At 43.5% G+C, this 18,644-nt stretch overlaps 1 protein-coding gene across 4 annotated transcripts in view; it reads right to left on the reverse strand.

The window, feature by feature from the left end:
* Positions 1 to 18,644, reverse strand: part of HHAT (hedgehog acyltransferase) — a 172,599-nt gene that overhangs the window by 134,801 nt on the left and 19,154 nt on the right. For 2 of the 4 annotated variants that reach the window (XM_068185785.1, XM_068185786.1), the window contains exons 2-6: positions 5,290 to 5,414; positions 3,845 to 3,912; positions 2,565 to 2,678; positions 1,764 to 1,958; positions 315 to 527 (exon numbers count right to left, since the gene is read on the reverse strand). In XM_068185785.1, coding sequence (XP_068041886.1) covers positions 315 to 527; positions 1,764 to 1,958; positions 2,565 to 2,678; positions 3,845 to 3,912; positions 5,290 to 5,414 — 715 coding nt within the window. Of the gene's footprint in view, positions 1 to 314; positions 528 to 1,763; positions 1,959 to 2,564; positions 2,679 to 3,844; positions 3,913 to 5,289; positions 5,415 to 5,717; positions 5,883 to 18,644 lie in introns of those variants that run through there. The other 2 variants (XM_068185783.1, XM_068185784.1) reach the window with 2 other exon arrangements.

Consider the following 18,644-nt stretch of genomic DNA (forward strand, 5'->3'; position numbering starts at 1 on the left):
AACATTAGCTTTATTTCACCTGATGAAGAACAAAAAAACAGTCCAGAAGCTGCATGCTAAAATTATGAAAACACTCTAAATGTAACAAAGCATGTCACTGGCTCCCTAGTTGAAGGGATGAATCTGATGTCAGACAAGAGTATCCTGTGAAGCAGAAGAACTTGGGGAAACAGGTTTGTGTTAAAAGCTGATATACAGGACACTACAAAAGTTCTCATGATTACTCAAAACTGGAACATTCCTATAGTATTATTTCTTGATTTTCTAATTATGTGGAAGACGGCTTTAAACGCCCAAACAACAGCCACTGTTACCTGTTTACTGAATTCATCAAAATTCACGAGGGGTCCATTGTGGAATGTAGGATAGTAAAACACATATGCTAGCATCCAGGGGAATGAGTGGGATGACTTCTGGGTAGGTGCATGCCAGCAGTACTCCAGGCTGAAGCTAGTGCAGAAGAGGCAGCGGACAGACACAGTGAAGAGCAGCAGATAATACTCATTTTCCGTGTCATACCACTTTCTCTGCAAAACAAAACAAAAACAGATCATGATGATGCAATGCTGTGTTTTCTCTATGGCAAGACAGCAACATCTACTCAGATCTCAACTTTTGGGGTCAGCAGCAGCAGGAAGAAACTAAAGCAAATAGCAGTAGGAATGACAACCTAAAGTGAACAGCACTAAACACATGAACAACAAGCACTGGCTTTTGATGGAGAAAGGTCCTCCAGAGCTACTGCAGCCAGCATAAAGAGACAACAGCTTAATTTCAGAAACATGTAAGGCTGTGAAGTACCAGGAGAGCAGGAGAGCTCTACCTCAAATTTAGTCCAGTACTACAATATTCAAAACAGCTGGCAACACAACTGATAGCCAAGGGACTACTAGGGCTGAAGCTAGAGATAATCAGTCACTCCTGAGAAAACTTCAGGCTAGAAAAAATGTTACTGAGAATTTATTGATTCTCTGACACTTGGTATCATACATGTTGCCAACAACAGAAACCTATCATCACAAAAAACTTGGAAACATTAGCAAATGTAGCTTGACTGACAATTTGTATTGCAGTGGGCTCTCTCCTCAACTGAGCAAATCACAAAACCGACCACACCACATGAAGAGATTCTACACACTCATTCCCCCTCCCTCTGAAGATCAAGGCAACAACCCTTATAACAAATGTCTTGTTTTTCCCATTGGCCCAATAAAATACAACAGGACACCTCCTCACAACTGGTCAACAGTTTTTCCATATCTGTAGTACCCAGAAAAAGCCACAAGACGAAGAGCAAAACTGAGCTTGCATACAGCTAGTTGTGCAAGTAACTAATTTTGTACAAATCAAAGTGTTGGAGAAAGTCTCCTTCCCTGCAGAAGTCACAGACACCAGTAAGTACAGGCACGCTTCACTGAGTAAATCCTGGATACAAACCCAAAACCCAGTACCTTAAATTGGCATGATTAGCGTTCCAATGAAATGTGTTTAATAGAGCACTAGTGAAGTATTATCATACTCCAGCTCTACTGAATACCACTTACACATTAAGGGACATACTTTTATTCCAATGCACTGGCCACCATAATAGAGAAATGTGACTTCAACTGGAGAAGCATGAGTGACTGCAGTGCTACTGCATAAGATTTCTCAAACCTCTGCTTATTATCAACTGAAGGGACAGTATACTGCCATAGAGACAAATGCCTTTACAGACAACCTTCACCATAATTAATTGGATGCTTAATTAGTCCTTGCATTACCTTGGTTTCTTCCACAGCTGGTATGCGTAAAGTGGCCAGAAGGATAAGGGAGCACAACCATGTCAGGAATGACAGCTGAAACTGAGCCACAGCAAAGGAAATAGCTGCATGTAACAAAATGACAGCAAAGCCCTTGATTCCCAGTAACAACCAGCAGGCAGTCATTCCATAAACCATCAAGCACCATGGTTTATACTGTCAGAAAAAGAAAAGTTAACAATCTTCAGTTTAATTATTTCTGAAAAAAAAGACATTTAATACCTATGCTGCCTACACAGGTTCTGCAGTAGACACAAATGTAGTCAACAAGGTGAGGAACACACATGAAAAAACACAGAAACTCAACTGTATCCCTAAAAGTGAAAGGGAAGGTGTTTCTGTAGTAGCATCCCATGAAAAACAGAGGCTCCCTAATTTGAGGGAGAGCATAACTTCTTCCTTTCCTTACCCCGACTAGCAGGTGTGACACCACACACACATAATTTCCCACAATCATGCAATCATTAGCAATCATGCCAAAACCCAAGCAGCCATCACTTTACATACTTTCCTCATAAAGGAACAACTACACCCTTCTTATGTGTCCAAGACAAACAATGCTGTTTAATGGCTTACAACAAGACAGAGGCTTTTAGAGGTTGGAGGCTGAAGTCTCCAAACATTAAGGCAACTAACCCCCACACACAACTCACACCACAGGACGAGATTTACTACTGTCAGTGGCCTCACTGCAAAGCTTCCCATGTCCACAGTAAACAAACCCATCAGAAACTCCCCACTGTGAAGAAAATCCCTACATACCTTCTCCACCAAGAGCCTGGACATTTGTGATACCAGCAGGTGACCAGCCAGAAGCCACAGTATACGTTCCCTTCCCCATTCAACCCAGTAGCTCCACTCAAAGTCCATGGGGTCCTGTGACATGAAGGGAACTGGTCACTATGTGTATCTGGCCATAAGGGACAAAGGAATACCTCCATGACAAAATTCCTGTGTGGTACCCCACAGAACTCCCACATCTCAGGAACACTATTTCAGCAATCCAGTTGGATCACTTACAGCAGTGAACTCAGCACCATTTTCACTTCCAGTGAGGCAAAGTTCGGGAAAACAGAGCTTTAGATGATGTTGTGCCCCCTAAGCCTCACGCTGGTGCTAAAGCTGAGCAATTTCAGCTCTCCTGAGGGATTCAGAGAGCAACTCTGCTCTGCCTTGGAAAACCAAGAACTTCAGTGGAAAGGTGCTTTGCTGGAAGAAAAGTTTAGCTCCCCATTTCAGCAAAGTCTAGTTGCAATCAGATAGAGTTAGGGCAGCTAGAGTTACCCATGGCAGGAGATTTTTATCTAAATTAAGTAAGAGGGATCAGCTGGTAGCCCCCAGTCCAATACAGAGTCTCACGAAAAGTTCATCTCAACTACTTTAAAGCTTTCTAAAAAGTACATATCAAAGGTCCATTACCAGCAGTAATGGCAGGCCTGAACACCAAAACACATCCACAGACATGCATTCCTGCCTTTGTGCAAGCAATCCTCAAGATCAGTTGAATTATTTGCTTTTGACCTCACAACCTTTTGAAGAAATACAAGCAAGTGGGGGTAGGGATGTGTTTTTTGCTTTGGGGTAGAGGACTGACAGTTCTCTTACTGCTTTGGGTTTTTTTAATACCAACTATGCTTCTTTAAACCTTACACCTCAAAATCTGTTCTTTATGCTGTACTACAGGCCAAACAGGAGAAAAATATGTTTATTGATGTTAAGCATTATCCAAATCACCTACTAACAAGAAAAAGGGGTGCAGGAAGTGTCAAGGTTGATCAGAGTTTTAAGGCCAAAGAGTAAAATAGAGGGTTATCAAGAGATGTAGCAAAGGATAAACACTTAAGCCAGGGATCAAGAAAAGGAACAAAACTTTGGTTATGATTCTAAGATCCAGACACACCCAGCCAGTCCCTCTTCCTCATCAGAAACATCAGACTAAAATTAACTATAAATATCCAAATCTGCATGTTACTATAAACTTCTAAAGCTAAATCAGAAGCTTGGATGTGCAAAAGGCATGGAGACACTGTCACCCCTCCTACCTTTTTTAGCCCCCGAAAGAGAGTCCCTGGGTCCAGCCCAAACCTTCTGTCCATTGCAGCTTCATACTCTGCAGGGAAGAGCAAACCTTTGATAAGGACACAGCAGCCAGAGCAGGAAGAGTCGGGGTGGGTTCTCTGCTGCTCATGAGCACATTCCCACGTGGTCTCCATCAGTGAGGATACCCATATCCAGGGAAGGGCAAGTCACCACATCACTGCTCACTAGGTGGGCCAACTGCACCACAGTTCTGCCCCATAGTACCGGCAAAGCAATTTCCCAGAACCAGTGTTTTGATTCCTGCTGGCAACGGGGACAGTAGCAGCAACTTACCTTTTAGCACACAAGATCTGCACTAATCCTCACTCGCCATTTTTCAGAACTGCCTGGTTTCTCCCACCAGAGCAGAAGGTGGACACAGACCCAAGAGTGGCCAGTACAGCCAAAACAGGGATAAAGCTGCCTCTAGAGCCCATTGCCACCACATTTTGCCACTTCAGCAGAAGACTTGCTGTATGCATGGGTGCACAGCTCTGTACCCAGTTACACAGCACTCCTTCCACTGCTCTGCAAATGCCTTTCTGGCACTTCTGTTGTTCCCTTGAGCGCTTTCAAGAGCCAGGTAGAGTCATTAATGGCATTAATGTAATTGTTGATTAAAGTCTAATAAGATGCAACATATATTCCCTGCAAAGGCTCTCTAGCTTATTATACTTTTACAATGCAACCTTTATTTAAATATCAATGTGCTATAACACAGCTTCTTTTCACCTACAAATTGTACTTTATTTGTTTAAAATCCCACCCTTGGTGTGCAATACATAGCTCCACAGCTCCAAACCAAGCCACCACCACAGCAGCTACCAAGCGGTTACACAAGGCAGAGGTAGGTGTTTGGAAACAAGCTGACCACAAAGCTCTACAGACAACCCAACCATTGCTCTGAGTCCTGGACTCAGCACCAGGGCCCCAGAGCTCCAGGCAGGAAACACCAACTAGCCCTAGGGCCTCTCCAGGTTCAGACCCTGGCAAGTACCATCAGAAGGCACAGCTGCTTCTGAACCACCCACCTGCAAGGAGCTGTTAGTGACTAGCATGGAAAAAAAAAAAAGACAATTCAAACCAAACTTTCCTGAATTTTCCCTGAGCAGCTGAGCTTCAGACGTCTCCCTCATATTTTCCCTGACAGCCACATCCGAGTACAGCATTACCACGGACCGTCCTAGCACTCAAAGGCAAAAAAGCTCTGGGACAAAGCTTTCTGCTCAGGTGGCATCTGCCTACTGCTTCCTCGCATAGGGCAGGTTGGCAGCTGGGAAGAACACAGGGGCTCCTCGCATAGGAACAAAGTAGAAACTGACCAGAGAAGAGAACTCACACCAAACAGCCTCGCCAGCCACGGGCGGGAAGCTGTGCCCGAGTGAGCACGCCCACGTCGCACACTTACTTCGAGACACTTGGTGCGCTTCGTAGAAAGCGTAGAGGTGGGAGCCCACGGTCAGGAGCCCATAGAGGCACAGTTCCCAGGCCGGCAGCAGCATCGGCACGCAGCTGCTCCCACCAGCCGCCTCCCTGCGGGGAAAAGAAAGGACGGGAGCGGTCTCCTGGCGGAGGGCAGACGGGCACCGAGCAGCGGGACACTCGGCATGGCACCGCGGCCCCAGGACTCCGCGCTGCCGGGCCCGGGCTCAGAGGCGGCCCCGCTCCGCTCCACCCGCAGCTACCGGGAGGGCAGGCGATCCATGCCCGGCCGTGCGGGCTGCAGAGGCCCCGGGTCCAAGGGCTCAGAACGGCCCACGGCTGGCGGGACCCTCGGGACAGAGCCAGCCCCGGCTGCTCTCGCCGACCGGGAAGGGAAGGGAGACGCCCCCTTACCTGAGGAGGGCTGTGCCGCCGGGAGAGGAAGGAGCGGCAGCCACGGCCTCGGGCGGGCTGACCGGAGGCTCCACACCCGCAGGCGAGTAGGCGGCCCCGCGTCCGGCCGCTCCCGCCACTCGAACGACCCCGCGCCCGGTCCTGCCCGGTGGCCGCCCCGCGGAGGGAGGGCAGGGGCGGGAGCGGGGCGGAGCTCCCGGCGCTGCGCGCCCCTGTCCGAACGCTGGGCGGCGCTGCAGTCCGCTCGACCACGGGGTGTGCACCGCTACAGAGCCTGCATGCGCAGGTAGAGGGTGTGCGTACACCCACGGGGTGTAAATACACAGCTACGGGGTGTAAATGCACAGCTACAGGGTGTGCATACACCCACAGGGTGTAAATACACAGCTACGGGGTGTAAATGCACAGCTACAGGGTGTGCATACACCCACGGGGTGTAAATACACAGCTACGGGGTGTGCGTACACCCACAGGGTGTAAATGCACAGCTACGGGGTGTAAATGCACAGCTACGGGGTGTGCGTACACCCACAGGGTGTAAATGCACAGCTACGGGGTGTAAATACACAGCTACGGGGTGTGCATACACCCACAGGGTGTAAATACACAGCTACGGGGTGTGTATACACCCACAGGGTGTAAATACAAAACTACAGGGTGCAAATACACAGCTATGGGGTGTGCATACACCCACAGGGTGTAAATACACAGCTACAAGGTGTAAATACACCCACAGGGTGTAAATACACAGCAACAGGGTGTAAATACACTTACAGGGTGTGCATACACCTACAGGGTGCACATACACAGGGTTTACACACACCTACAGCCTGCACACACCTGCTACAGGCTGTCCATACCAGCCTTTCACAGCCTTCTTTCCCACTTTCACCGGAGTACAAGGCACAGTGAACCTTGGACACTGTTTTAACCACTATCACGACACAATCTGATAAATTAGCAGGTCTGAACTGCACCACCAAAGCAAGAGCATGAGGCTGGAAATGCTGGTGGTGACAGCTCCCTCCTGGATCAACCTGCATTTTAGCAAGGGCTTCTTCCTCCTGGCACTGCAGACATGACTAATGAACCTCACTGTTCCTAGAGTTAAAAGTACACTGACTTTCCAACCCCAATCTATGCTCATCTGATCTTGCACTAAGTGACTTTTAACCCTCTCTGTTGCTGAGATCAGTGGTGTCATATTTTAAAATTTAATGGGGGAAAATATGTAATATCCTATTGGACATTTTCTTGCTAGATCTCTAAGTTCCTCTTATAAAATAATATTTCTGTTCCCCTGATCACCTGACTGCATCCTCAAATTCCTGTTTCTGGATCTTTGAAAGCCAGACTTCTATCTGATACTCCAGGTGAAGGCATAGAATCAAATGATCACAGAATCATTAAGGCTGGGAAAAAAAAAACCTCCAAGATCATCAAGTCCAACCTTTGACTGAAAACCACCATGTCAACTATACCATAGTGTTAAGTGCTACAACCAGTCATTTCTTCAGCACTTCCAGGAAGGGTGGCTCCACCACCTCCCTGGGCAGCCAGTTCTAATGCTTAACTACCCTTTTCATGAAGAAATTCTTCCCAATGTCCAACCTGAAGCTCCCCTGGTGGAGCTTGAGGCTATGTCCTCTTGTCCTGTCAAGAGGTGCCTGGGAGAAGAGACTGACCGCTACCTGGCTACACCCTCCTTTCAGGCAGTTGAAGAGGGTGATACAGTCCCCTTGAGCATCATCTTTCCAGGATAGACACCCCCACCTCCCTCTGCTGCTCCTCACAGGACTCATTCTCCAGACTTTTCACAAGCTCCATTGCCCTTCTCTGAACATGCTCCAGTGCCTCAACATTTTACTTGTAGTGAGAGGCTAAGAACTGGACACAGCACTCAAGGTGTGGCCTCACCATTGCCCAGTGCAGGACAATCTCGGCCCCTAGTCCTGCTGGCCACACTATTGCTGTACAAGCTAGAATGCCATTGGCCCTCTTGACCACCTGGCCACACGCTGGCTCATGTTCAGCTGGCTCTCAACCAGCACCCCTGGAGCCTTTTCCACTGGGCCATTTTCCAGCCACTCTTCTCCAGTTAGTTATCAGTCTCATCAGTACAAGGAACTGTCTTCCCTATCTGAATCAGACACAAATCTCCTAATATCACCAGTAATTGCATTTGTCCATTAGAGCCTATGATAGTCTTGAATTATTTTTGCCTTTTCCTCTATTTTTTCTTTCTGCCTCTCTTTGCCAGAGAATGACTTACCTTCAGTTTATAATGTCAATTGTGATAGCCCCTAGATGTATGAATTGTATTTAATCTGTGGAACTGCTGTAAAATTTCAGGGTTAGGGATGTTCTCCTCTATGATGCCCAGATGCTATTCTCTGCTGACAATGCTCTCCCAGTCTTTTGTCCTCATCAGGTTAACTTTCCCTGCCACACCTCCCAGCAAAAAAATAAACAAACCTGACAACAGACTGCATAACAGCATCAATACAGCAGTCCTGAACTTGTAAAAACATTTCCAAAGCACTGCAGCTAAGTTACAGCCACTAAGGGTCAGCAGAGTTTGTTTTCCTGCAGTTTTGTGGTTTCTGGTCACCTGTCTGAAGCCGGCACAGACACCAGGCCCTCTAGATGGCTGCCTAACACCAGCAGTATGCCAGCTGCAAAAAGGGAATAGGTACAACAAGGTACAGATTTTACATCAGGTTACTCTGAAAAGGACATCTTTATCACTAGTTACATGGTGACATTCAAAAGCCCTGTATGGACCAGGTGATCAGTTACCCTTTCACAAGGGTCACTGCCAAGCCCAGTGAGCAGGAACACTGACAAACTTGACAACAGCTCCAGCTGGAAGACCTCACTGTCTGGAATTCTACATTAGATTATTATTTTTTCCCACCCTTATTCATGCTATTTTATATAATACAACATGAGAAGTCTCAGTGAATGAGTTTGCAAGAGTAGCTGTAAACTAAGCTGCTGAAAATCACTAGCACAAATACCTGTACATTGACATGGCCCTCACGATTTTAGATGGCATGAATGAAAAGCAAGTTCTTCTACTCCTATAGTCACTGACAGACAGCAGTGGAATCTGGGAGCAAAAGCTCTAGAAAAATGGCAGCAGAAAGTTCTATTTGTCATTTGAGCAGTAATGAGGTAACAGGCATTATGTGTCTCTTGCCCTGGGTCTCAGCAGCTACACAGGCCTAGCAGCCTCTTCAAAGCATGTGCCCTTTGAGAAGAAAGCAGTGTTACCCTGTGTACACGCGGCAGCTTTCTCTGAGGCCAAAATTAACAATCAGCCTTAGGCAGAATGATGATTTGTGACGGTAGAGATGTTTTCTTGGTACAAATTAGGAGACATCTTGCAGGCTGGGTCAGGCATCACTAGCAGAGAGTCTGTCCCTAGTAGATGTTCATGTCCCCTTTTTTAACTTCTATCACTTCTGAAGCTGGCATAGCACATGAGTTGAAAGGGTTATGTTTTGACTGTAAAGTTCAAATGCCATATGGTCAAAGTCTCCATTTCTTATGAGGTAAGTTGAGATGTGGTTATCAGGAACTTAAGAAAAAAAATCCAGAATGAAAAAGGACAGAGGTAAGAGGAGGCCTTTTAGAGAGACCCTTGCTTTTGCCTTTCTATGCAAGATGAGCTTTTACAAAATTCTTTATTATGTAATCACAGAATGGGTGAGGTTGGAAGGCACCACAGTGGGTCATCTGGTCCAACCTCCCTGCTCAAGCAGGGTCATCCCAGAACACATTACACAGGGTTGAATGCAGGCAGCTCTTGAATATCTCCAGTGAGGGAGACTCCATCTGGACAACCTCTCTGGACAATCTGTTTCAGTGCTTTGTCACCTGCACAGTAAAGAAATTCTTCTTCATATTCAAGTGGAACTTCCTGTGCATCAGTTTCTGCACATTGTCCTTGTCCTATTGCCCAGCACCACTGAGCAGAGCCTGGTCCATCTTCTTGACACCCCCACTCCAGACACTGACAGACATTGATGAGGTCCCCTCTTGGCCTTCTCTTCCCAAGTCTAACAGGCCCAGTTCCTTCAGCCCTTCTTCATAAGCGATGCTCCTGTCTTTGAATAATCTTCGTTGCCCTCCTCTAGCCCCCCTGCAGTAGCTCCATGTCTCCCTTGTACTGAGGCATCAAGAAGTGGACACAGCACGCCAGAAGAGGCTTTACGAGGGCTGAGTAGAGCCTAGTTATTTCTAGGCCCTCATCATGGCCATGGAGAAAAAGCAAGGTGGGGGGTGTAAAAGGCAATGAAGTAGGAAAATTAGGCATTTTGCAGCTGGGAAAACAAAGCAAATATGTTTTTAAGGAAATTATTTTTTGCAATTGTCGTTGGTTTCACATCAGGTTAAGAAATCAAAATGAGTATATATTAACCCAGCAGTGGATTTCTCAAGCAGGCAAAAGCATAGGGCTTCTCACTGGCTTTATTTTTTAATATAAAGTCCCCAAGGGGATTACATGCCCTAGAGCTTTCTCTCCCAGGCTGAGATCTCACAGCATTGACTCAAGGCTCTTGTTTTCATTCACCCTCTGGAAATCACACAGCATGCCTCCTGCATGCAGCATCTGAATGATGGGACACAATCAGCACCCACTGAGAGTTTGCAAGTTAGACGTTCAGCAGCAGATAGGAGGCTAAGCTATGTTTTGGAGAAATCACCAGTATGACAAGAAATCTTCATGTAGCAAACCAGCAGTATTAAAACTGGAAGATTTGAATATATGAAAGGTATGGTATGTACAAAGAGAGCTAAGTGTGTCTTCCAATAGCCAAGTTAAATATGACGCAACTGAGGTTAATGTGAACCCTCTGTCTGGAGATCTCAAGCCCAGAGTTATGGACTCTAGGGAGACAATGTGCAAGTTTACCCTTTTTTTCTTGTTTGGCTTGGCTTAATGAAAAGCGGACATTACACTAAGCTGGCAGCATTACAGAGTCCCATCTTCACAGGCTCCTCTCTCCTCTGACTCCCAGCCCTGAAATGGGCTTGTTGTGAAGTGCCAATAATTTTTTCCTTCATCACCTTTAGCCATATTTGTGTAGATAGTGTTTATATAGAGAGCCTTACAATTCGCAAAGTAATTGTTTCTGTGTATGCTTAATGAGTCCCTTATAACTTTGAGAACCTGCTTCATGCTCTGAGGCTGGAAAATTCACTCTTCATCAGGAATTCATAAAATTGCTTTTGGAAAAAGTACAGTAAATTAATACATTATTGTAACTAAGCAGCTCAATGTTGGATTCTTGCTGAACATCTCAGAGGCATCCTCATCAATACACAACCTGCTTTTCTTAACTAAAGGCCTGACAACCACAGCTCCTGCTCAGAGCCTTTTAAGGGATTTCTTCACTGATAACATTTCTTCCCTCACACAAAATGTCTGTTGTAAGAGAGGTTTGACATCCTTGTTCTCACCATGAATGCAGAGACCACTTGCATATGGGGGCCATACCAGGAGTTAAGTTTAACTGTAGTACCATAATTGTGTCTGAATTATAGCTCATTGTGTTTGAGTCTAAGTTTCTAAGTACTCAGCTATTACACACAAAGGTGTGTGGGGTTTTTTCCTCACAATACCCCCTAGAACTTATCCAAAGTTATGTGAGAATTCAAGGGAGTTAATGATATGGGGTGCAGTGAAAAGGACCAAAACTTGCCAGAATTATACTCATTGAAATCAGGGAACAAGGTCTATCAAAAAGACAAGAGAAGAAATAGATGAATTTAAATGCTTAAAAAAATCCTGCACTGAAGTGGAAACAGTAAAAATGCAGTGGGTTGACACGAAGTGCAGGAAAATGGACCAAACCTTGCCCAACTGATCGTTGTTGAATTCGCAAGATTTCATTTCTTTTCATGAAAAGAAATTCTTCATTTCATGAAAGGAAATGAAATCTTGAAATCAGAACAAAAAAAAAAAAACTGAAACAAACATGCTTGGAAGGAGATATGATCAAGTAAGATGCAATTGAAAAAGAAAACAAAATTTGCAAATGGAGGGACTACAACCAAAGGATATGGATGGAATGAGATGCAGTTAAAAGGACCAAAAGTTCCCAGAATTATACTCAAAGAAATCTTGAAGGCAGGAAAGGAAGTCAAACAAAAAGATGGGAGAACAAATTGATGAGTTGAAATTGCTAAAAAAAAATTCTGCACCAATTTGAAAACAATAAAAAGCCAATGGGATGGCATGAAATGCAGGGAAATGAATCAAACCTTGGCCAATTTATCCTCACTGAACTCACAAGGTTTCATTTCTTTTCTTGAAATTAAGAATGGATTGGAATAAAATGAAGTTCAGAAAAATTGAAGAAAAGTTTGTAAAATAATATACTTTTTGAAATTATTAGAAAATTGAAATCTCAGTGTATAATTTCCTTTCATGAAATGAAAATGCTTCATTTTATGAAGGGGAATGAAATCTCAAGATTTTAATGAGTATCATTTCATTAAGTTTCAGCTCCTTTCACTGCACTTCACTTCATTCTATTGCATTTCAGTAATTTTCCTTTTCATAAGGAATTTTATAGTTTTCAATTTCATTTCCTTTCACTATATTTCCTTTCTTTCTCTTTCATTCCATGACTTCCCATTTCATTTCCTTTCATGAAGTGAAATCTCAACACTTCATGAAACAAAATGAAATCTGCATATTACAATGAGTATCATTTCGTTAAGTTTCAGTTTATTTCGCTGCTCTTTACTTCATTCCATTTGTTTTCACTTCTTTTCAGAATTTTTGGTTTTTTTGCCCTAACTGGTAATCAAGCTTGGGCCTGCAACTTATGTGCCCATCCGCTTGCATGGGCTTAATCTTAAATGTCTGGGGGCAGCAATGTTGTGACCCTGCCATGATTCTGTTGGCAGGTGTTTTCCAGCCCCAGTGTCCCTGGAGCTCTAGGCTCTGTTCCTCTCTCAACCCTATCTCTAAGCCTGATGGCATCTTATCACAGGGACTGTGGAACACATCACCATGGGTGGTTCAGATTAGAATTATGTCAGAGCAGCACAGCTGGGGCCCTGCCTGCATCGCCTTGGCATGCCATTTCCAGCTGCAGTGTGCCTGGAGCTGTAGGCTCTTTTACTCTCTCAGTGCTAACCCAAATGACAGCTTGGCACTGTGGCAGAGGTCCTCATCTCCGTAGATGGCCCAGATTAAGAAGTGAGGAGACAGCAATGTTGGCACCCTGCTGTTATGCCCTTGCAATGCCTTTTGCAAGGGACAGTGTCCCTGGAGTTGTAGGCTCTGCAGCTCTCTGGCCCCTCACCCTAATGGCAGCTGGTCTCTGCTGTCAAGATCCCCATCACCAGGGCTGGACTGGATTCAAAAAGTGTACAATGAAGAATCATGGTACCTGCCATTATGCCCTTACAATAACTTTTCTAGCCTTAGTGGTATCTTTCCAACACCAGATAGTAGCTGTATTAGAAAATTATATGAAAAGTAAGTCAGCCTGAAAAGGGATGTACATTAAAAAGAAAAGCAATGGTTCCTGTTTTAAGGCATAAGACTAGCTGTAATGTAGAACTCACAGAGGACATAGCAACAGTCTGTGGATCCAGACCTGGTACCCACAGAGAAACTGCAATGCTGGGAGTAGAACGAGCTACAGAGAAATGCTATAGCTAAGGGAGAGCATCCTGAGCTGTGGCACAGGGTGAGGAAGCTTTTTTAAACGATGGACGTGTTGTTCAGGGGACTGCAGTCAAACTGGTACAATCACCTTTTAGTCTTACACCTGTCCTCATATAACTGTTATAAGTCTATAACCACAGTACCACCAAAACTGGACATGAACTTCTCTGGAAATATTTTCTGCCCCTCAGTAACATTTCAGCAGACAAGCAGGCAAAGAACATAACTATTCCCTGCTTCAAACTACACTTCGCCAGAATAATTATTTCCCAGCTAAGATTTTTCTAGTTATCAGAGGGAAGTTTTTTCCATGTGTTCAGACAGGAACATCATACAGCTCTAAATTACAGTGTTTCATACATATAAATAGATCTACTAAGTATGGATCTGCTTTTCTTCATCTGGACAGACAGGCCTTAACTAAGGAGAAGTTATTTCTTCACCTGGCAGCCAAGGGGTACATTTCATCAGAAACACTTGTATGATGGGGTTGCAGGAATGATGAAGTTACTCTTGGAGAGAAAAAGTCCAGGTTCATAATGGTTCACACAACCCTCATTTGGCCATGTCTACCTTCTAAGGGAGTTCATGTTTGAATTGGCATGGTACCAGAACAATTTGGTTTTGAAGGTGTTAGACTTTGCTCTCTGTCCTGTATAAGAGGTAACTCATATATCCAAGCTCCATTCTCCCATGGATATCAACACACACTGCTCTCACAGGGAAACCAGAACTGTGTGTACACAGCTACTGAGAAGAGGATTCACATCCAATTTCACCCTGATGCACAGGCACTGTGCCCAAAATATCTGGTCCTACTCCAAAAAAATGAGAGCAAAAGTATGGTAGCTACTAGGAACCCTTTAGTCTCCAGGCTAGAAAATAATTTGAATTAATAGAACTTGAGAGCATACTCAAGTTTTTCTAATTTCATTGCTGTATAGAACTGATTTGCTCAACTGAGACTTCTGTCATTGAGCAAAGAGTCAGTGCTACCAGCCCAGCTCTCCCAGGCAGCCTTACAATAATAAAACTCTGAGTGTGTTCATTAAGTAAGAACATGAAAATACCACCAAGTGAGCAAGCAGGTTGCAATTTCAATAGTATTTTCATCACAAACATTTTGAATTTTTTTTTAGTTATTATGAAAAGCTCTTTGACAGTATAATTTTAAGTAAATCATTCTGTACTAAGCTTTTTATTTATTCTTTACAATTTCCATCACTGGATATTAGCCTCTTCAAAGGAAGAGCAACTTGTCAGAAAAAAAAGCCTTTTTCAGAATTTAATGAGAACATTTCTTCTTTCTTTTCTCTTAAAAGGATTATAATGTGATGGGTGAAATATAAAGAATAATTAGCCCCATTGGAGAGTAAGTTCCAAACAATATTTTCTTTTCACACCATCTGAACTGGATGAGCAGGATTTGGTTTTAGTTCATCAACCAAGGAAATTATTAATTAACCCTAATGGCAAAATCTTTATCCTGGTAGATGTCCCAACCTTAAAACACCCAGCCTGGCTTTCAGATCCTCCAATCGGCTTCTAAAGAAAAAAAAAAGGTTATAAAATATTATTGTTATTTTACAGCCAAAATATTCAGGGTTCAAACCAGCTGTACAGCTGGAGTGGCAGGTTACTCCCTCAGATATGAACTGTCACTTGATTACACTGTAAAAGGGTTTTTAGCACAATCAAATTCAGATGCTCCCTGGTGTAAACCTGCAAAGCACTGCAGACATGAACTAACTAAGACTTTTGTCCTTTTAATCTCAGAACCCCTAAATTAGGTATAACACATCCAAGGGATCACAATAGACCAAGGATGAAAATAGATGAAGCTCAATAATTAAAAGTGTAGAAGAGAGGCTTCACAAACTGCTTGTTTGTCTTAAATTACAATGTAAGATGTAACCAAAAGTATGTGTTCTATCACCATCTTCATAAGTTGTTAAAAACAGGTGGGGCAGTGTTATCTCTCCCATGGACTCATCCCTGATGAATAGATCCCCTCTGGGGGCTATCTTCTGCTATGGGCCATCGAATCTCACTGCATGACTCATAAAATTACATCATCCCATTGTGAAATGCTTGGCCCAGGGGGAGAAACAAAGCATTCCTACCTGGACATAATCTGATGTTGGAATACCACAAGCAGCCTTTCCTACCAGGCTCTCAGAGGACAAGAGCTACATAACCACCACTGGACCTTCAGAGGAAGACAGACCCTTCTGTGGGATCACTGCTTCAACACAACCACATCTGTAATTTCCACAGGACTGCAGCCACCATTTAATTAGATTGCTACCACCACCCTGACCACCTGTGTGTCAGGTTGTATCCTGACTCTGTCAGTTTAAGCCAGTGTTTCTGTATTATTGCCTTTATCTTAATCTTCCTGTTAAATTGTAGTTCTGACTTGGGATCTCACACTGGTTTGCTTTCAAACTAGTACATTGTTTTAGTATGTTTTCATTTTTCACAAAGAACAATTCCTTTAAAGTGCTGGGAGGATTTTTTTCTTGGCACAATTTGTGGAAATGGTTGGAGCTGTTTAGAAGGGACAGAGAAAAGACCAAGGCTAAGGTGGTCAAGCACCACTGGCAACACAAGTATGAGACAAAGAAGTTTGGGTTGGTGTCAGCAAAAAATGGCGCCAGTAGGAACATTTACCCTCTATCAATAAACAGTTCTCAGACATAATATTGCTGCATTTGCGCTTTATTTTTATCTGAGAATCTATCAAAGAGAATCCTTCCTGGCTCCCCTTTTTATAGCAGGGAGGGACATGAGGGCTGGAAAGCCAGCTGACGAGCTGTGCAAGGGAACTGATCACCATGACAGAGCTCTCAGGTTATCTCAGCTCACACCCACATCTGGCTGATGTTTATGCCGATCTGCAAGGCCTCTGGGAAGCCATCTAATGCAACCAAGTGGGACTTCACGTATGCTCTCCCACTGTTGCACATACTAAAGACTAATGTGACAGGAGCAGCGCAAAGGGACAGATACCTGTGCCACCATCCAGAGCCTTTCCACACAGGCCTTTGGTGCCAGACTTCCAGGAAGGCTTGACTGGCTCTCAAAGAAGTCTCAGCCAGTCTTAGTATTTGTTGAAGCAATCTATAAGGAAATGCAGTAAAATGTAGTAATAGATTTTTTTCAGAATAGGTATTGATGAGGAAATATCTTTGCATAGGGCATTAGTCCCCTGGGAGATCATATTCTGGACATTATATTCCTGAAATGATCCCATTTCATTAGCAGATTTTGTGCCCTTTGCCTTAAGCCTGTGGAGGCTGGTTACGACATGAGAAAAGATGACATGTGTCATCACCACCACCCCAAAAATCAGACAACAAACAAACTTTCTACACCCAGTTCTAAATGATAGGGGGCTGGGAAACAGAGGGAGTTTCGAGATAGCTGCTCATTTCCCACTGTGACTGGAAACTAATTGCTGCAACCACAGAATACAAAATGAAAGGGAAGCAAGACATAAAAATGCAGGCAGCAACAGTCTTGTAAGAGCAAAATTAACAGAATTATATTATCTGTCTGCGAGACCATGCTGAAAACTTGCAGTATTCCAAATCATACTCTTTTTTATGATGGGTTGAGGCAGCATCTTGCTTTAGTTTTTTTATTGCAAATGTCAAAAAAACACAATTATTTGAACCAGATGTATTACATGTGTGCACATTTTAGGGCAGCTCCGACTTAGCAGATGCCTTGTATTAATAATATACAGTTGTGACAGGAAACATGGTTTAGGTTCCTGGAAAAACATAAAAGCTAATTCCATTACCCCATTTCATGGTGCTTTTCCTGAAATGCTAAACTGGTTTTGATTATACTGAAACCTAATAGTGAGAAAACTTTGTCAAGAGTATTATCGCTGCTTATCCTCCTTACACATCTTCCCCTGCTGACCTACATTCTGGGCTACCTGTGAACAAGCCTAAAACATACAGACAAAATTGTCCTACAATATCTGGCAATGTCGCAGAGTGCTTTTACCATTTCAATTATAGTTTTTCCTTGAAGGTTCTGTCTTCTGCTTCCCATTCGCTTTTTCTTCTGCCTGAATAAAAACATTCAAGACTCTTTCACTTTAACAAAACATTTCAGCAACAACCCCCCAAAACCTCTTATCCATAGTAACTAGACAAATCACAGTTAATTGATCTCTAGAGGGAGTTTATTAAAAGCCTAAGCACAAACACTTTCCAGAACACTGCTGTAACAAGCACGAACTCAAATAAATGCTCAGTTTACTATCTGCAGTTCGTCACTTCAAACATTTCAAGCAACTGACTTGAAAAGAGTTTTACTCTAGGAAAAGGGAAGCATGTTCTGGTGGATTAAGAAATAATACTGCAATGAATTTGCTTCAACTAAATTTGTCTTCAGTGCCAGAAGATTTATACAGCTTATGGATCATTGTATGTAAACGAAAGTTACAAAAACAACACATTACTTCCAATGTACCAAAACATATGTCTTTTTCACTAGTAAACCTCAACTAAACCCTGAATTCAAGAACATTAGTCTGATGATTAGCAAGCTATTTTATAGACAAAGAAGGATAAAAATATTTAATTGGTACTTGTCAGTAGAAAAGGATAACCAAACAACAGCAAACAATGAAACAACCCATACCACACAGACAAGCATCTACAGCTAACATTGTGTTTGGAGCAAAAGCAAATGTCTGGAGGTGAATTTCAAAATTAGAAAAAGCTGAGTTTAATAAGAACTTAAGTGAGCTGCCCATAATGGAAAGAAAGTGCTTTGAGGTTTCACAGGGCTCAACCCTTCCCTGCAGAAAGCTCTCCATCAGGGTATCAAATGATAGTACACTTAACCAATGAAAAAACAAATCATTGAGCTTTCATTTTTCCATCATGATACAGCAACACAACATTGGTGTGTAACCCCCACCCCCCCGCTGGAGGTATCACATCCATGTCTGAATTTGTCCTTACCCCTCCCCAGCATTACAGTATTTTTCACAGCACAGCTGATTCCTGTCAGTCTAAGTGTTTGTTTTGGTTTGTGGGATCTTGAAAAGCTCCAGTATCGCAGCGTTGGGTTTGACCCACGCTGTAGATTACATGTTCAGTGAACCAATGCATGAGATGATACCCTCAGCAATATGGGCACGGTAGTCCTCAAAAGGGTAATGTTTGGCAATACCATTGGAATCACACCAGGAATTATGTTTACACACA

The sequence above is a fragment of the Anomalospiza imberbis genome, chromosome 3, assembly GCF_031753505.1.
Source record: "Anomalospiza imberbis isolate Cuckoo-Finch-1a 21T00152 chromosome 3, ASM3175350v1, whole genome shotgun sequence".
Lineage (NCBI taxonomy): Eukaryota > Metazoa > Chordata > Aves > Passeriformes > Viduidae > Anomalospiza > Anomalospiza imberbis.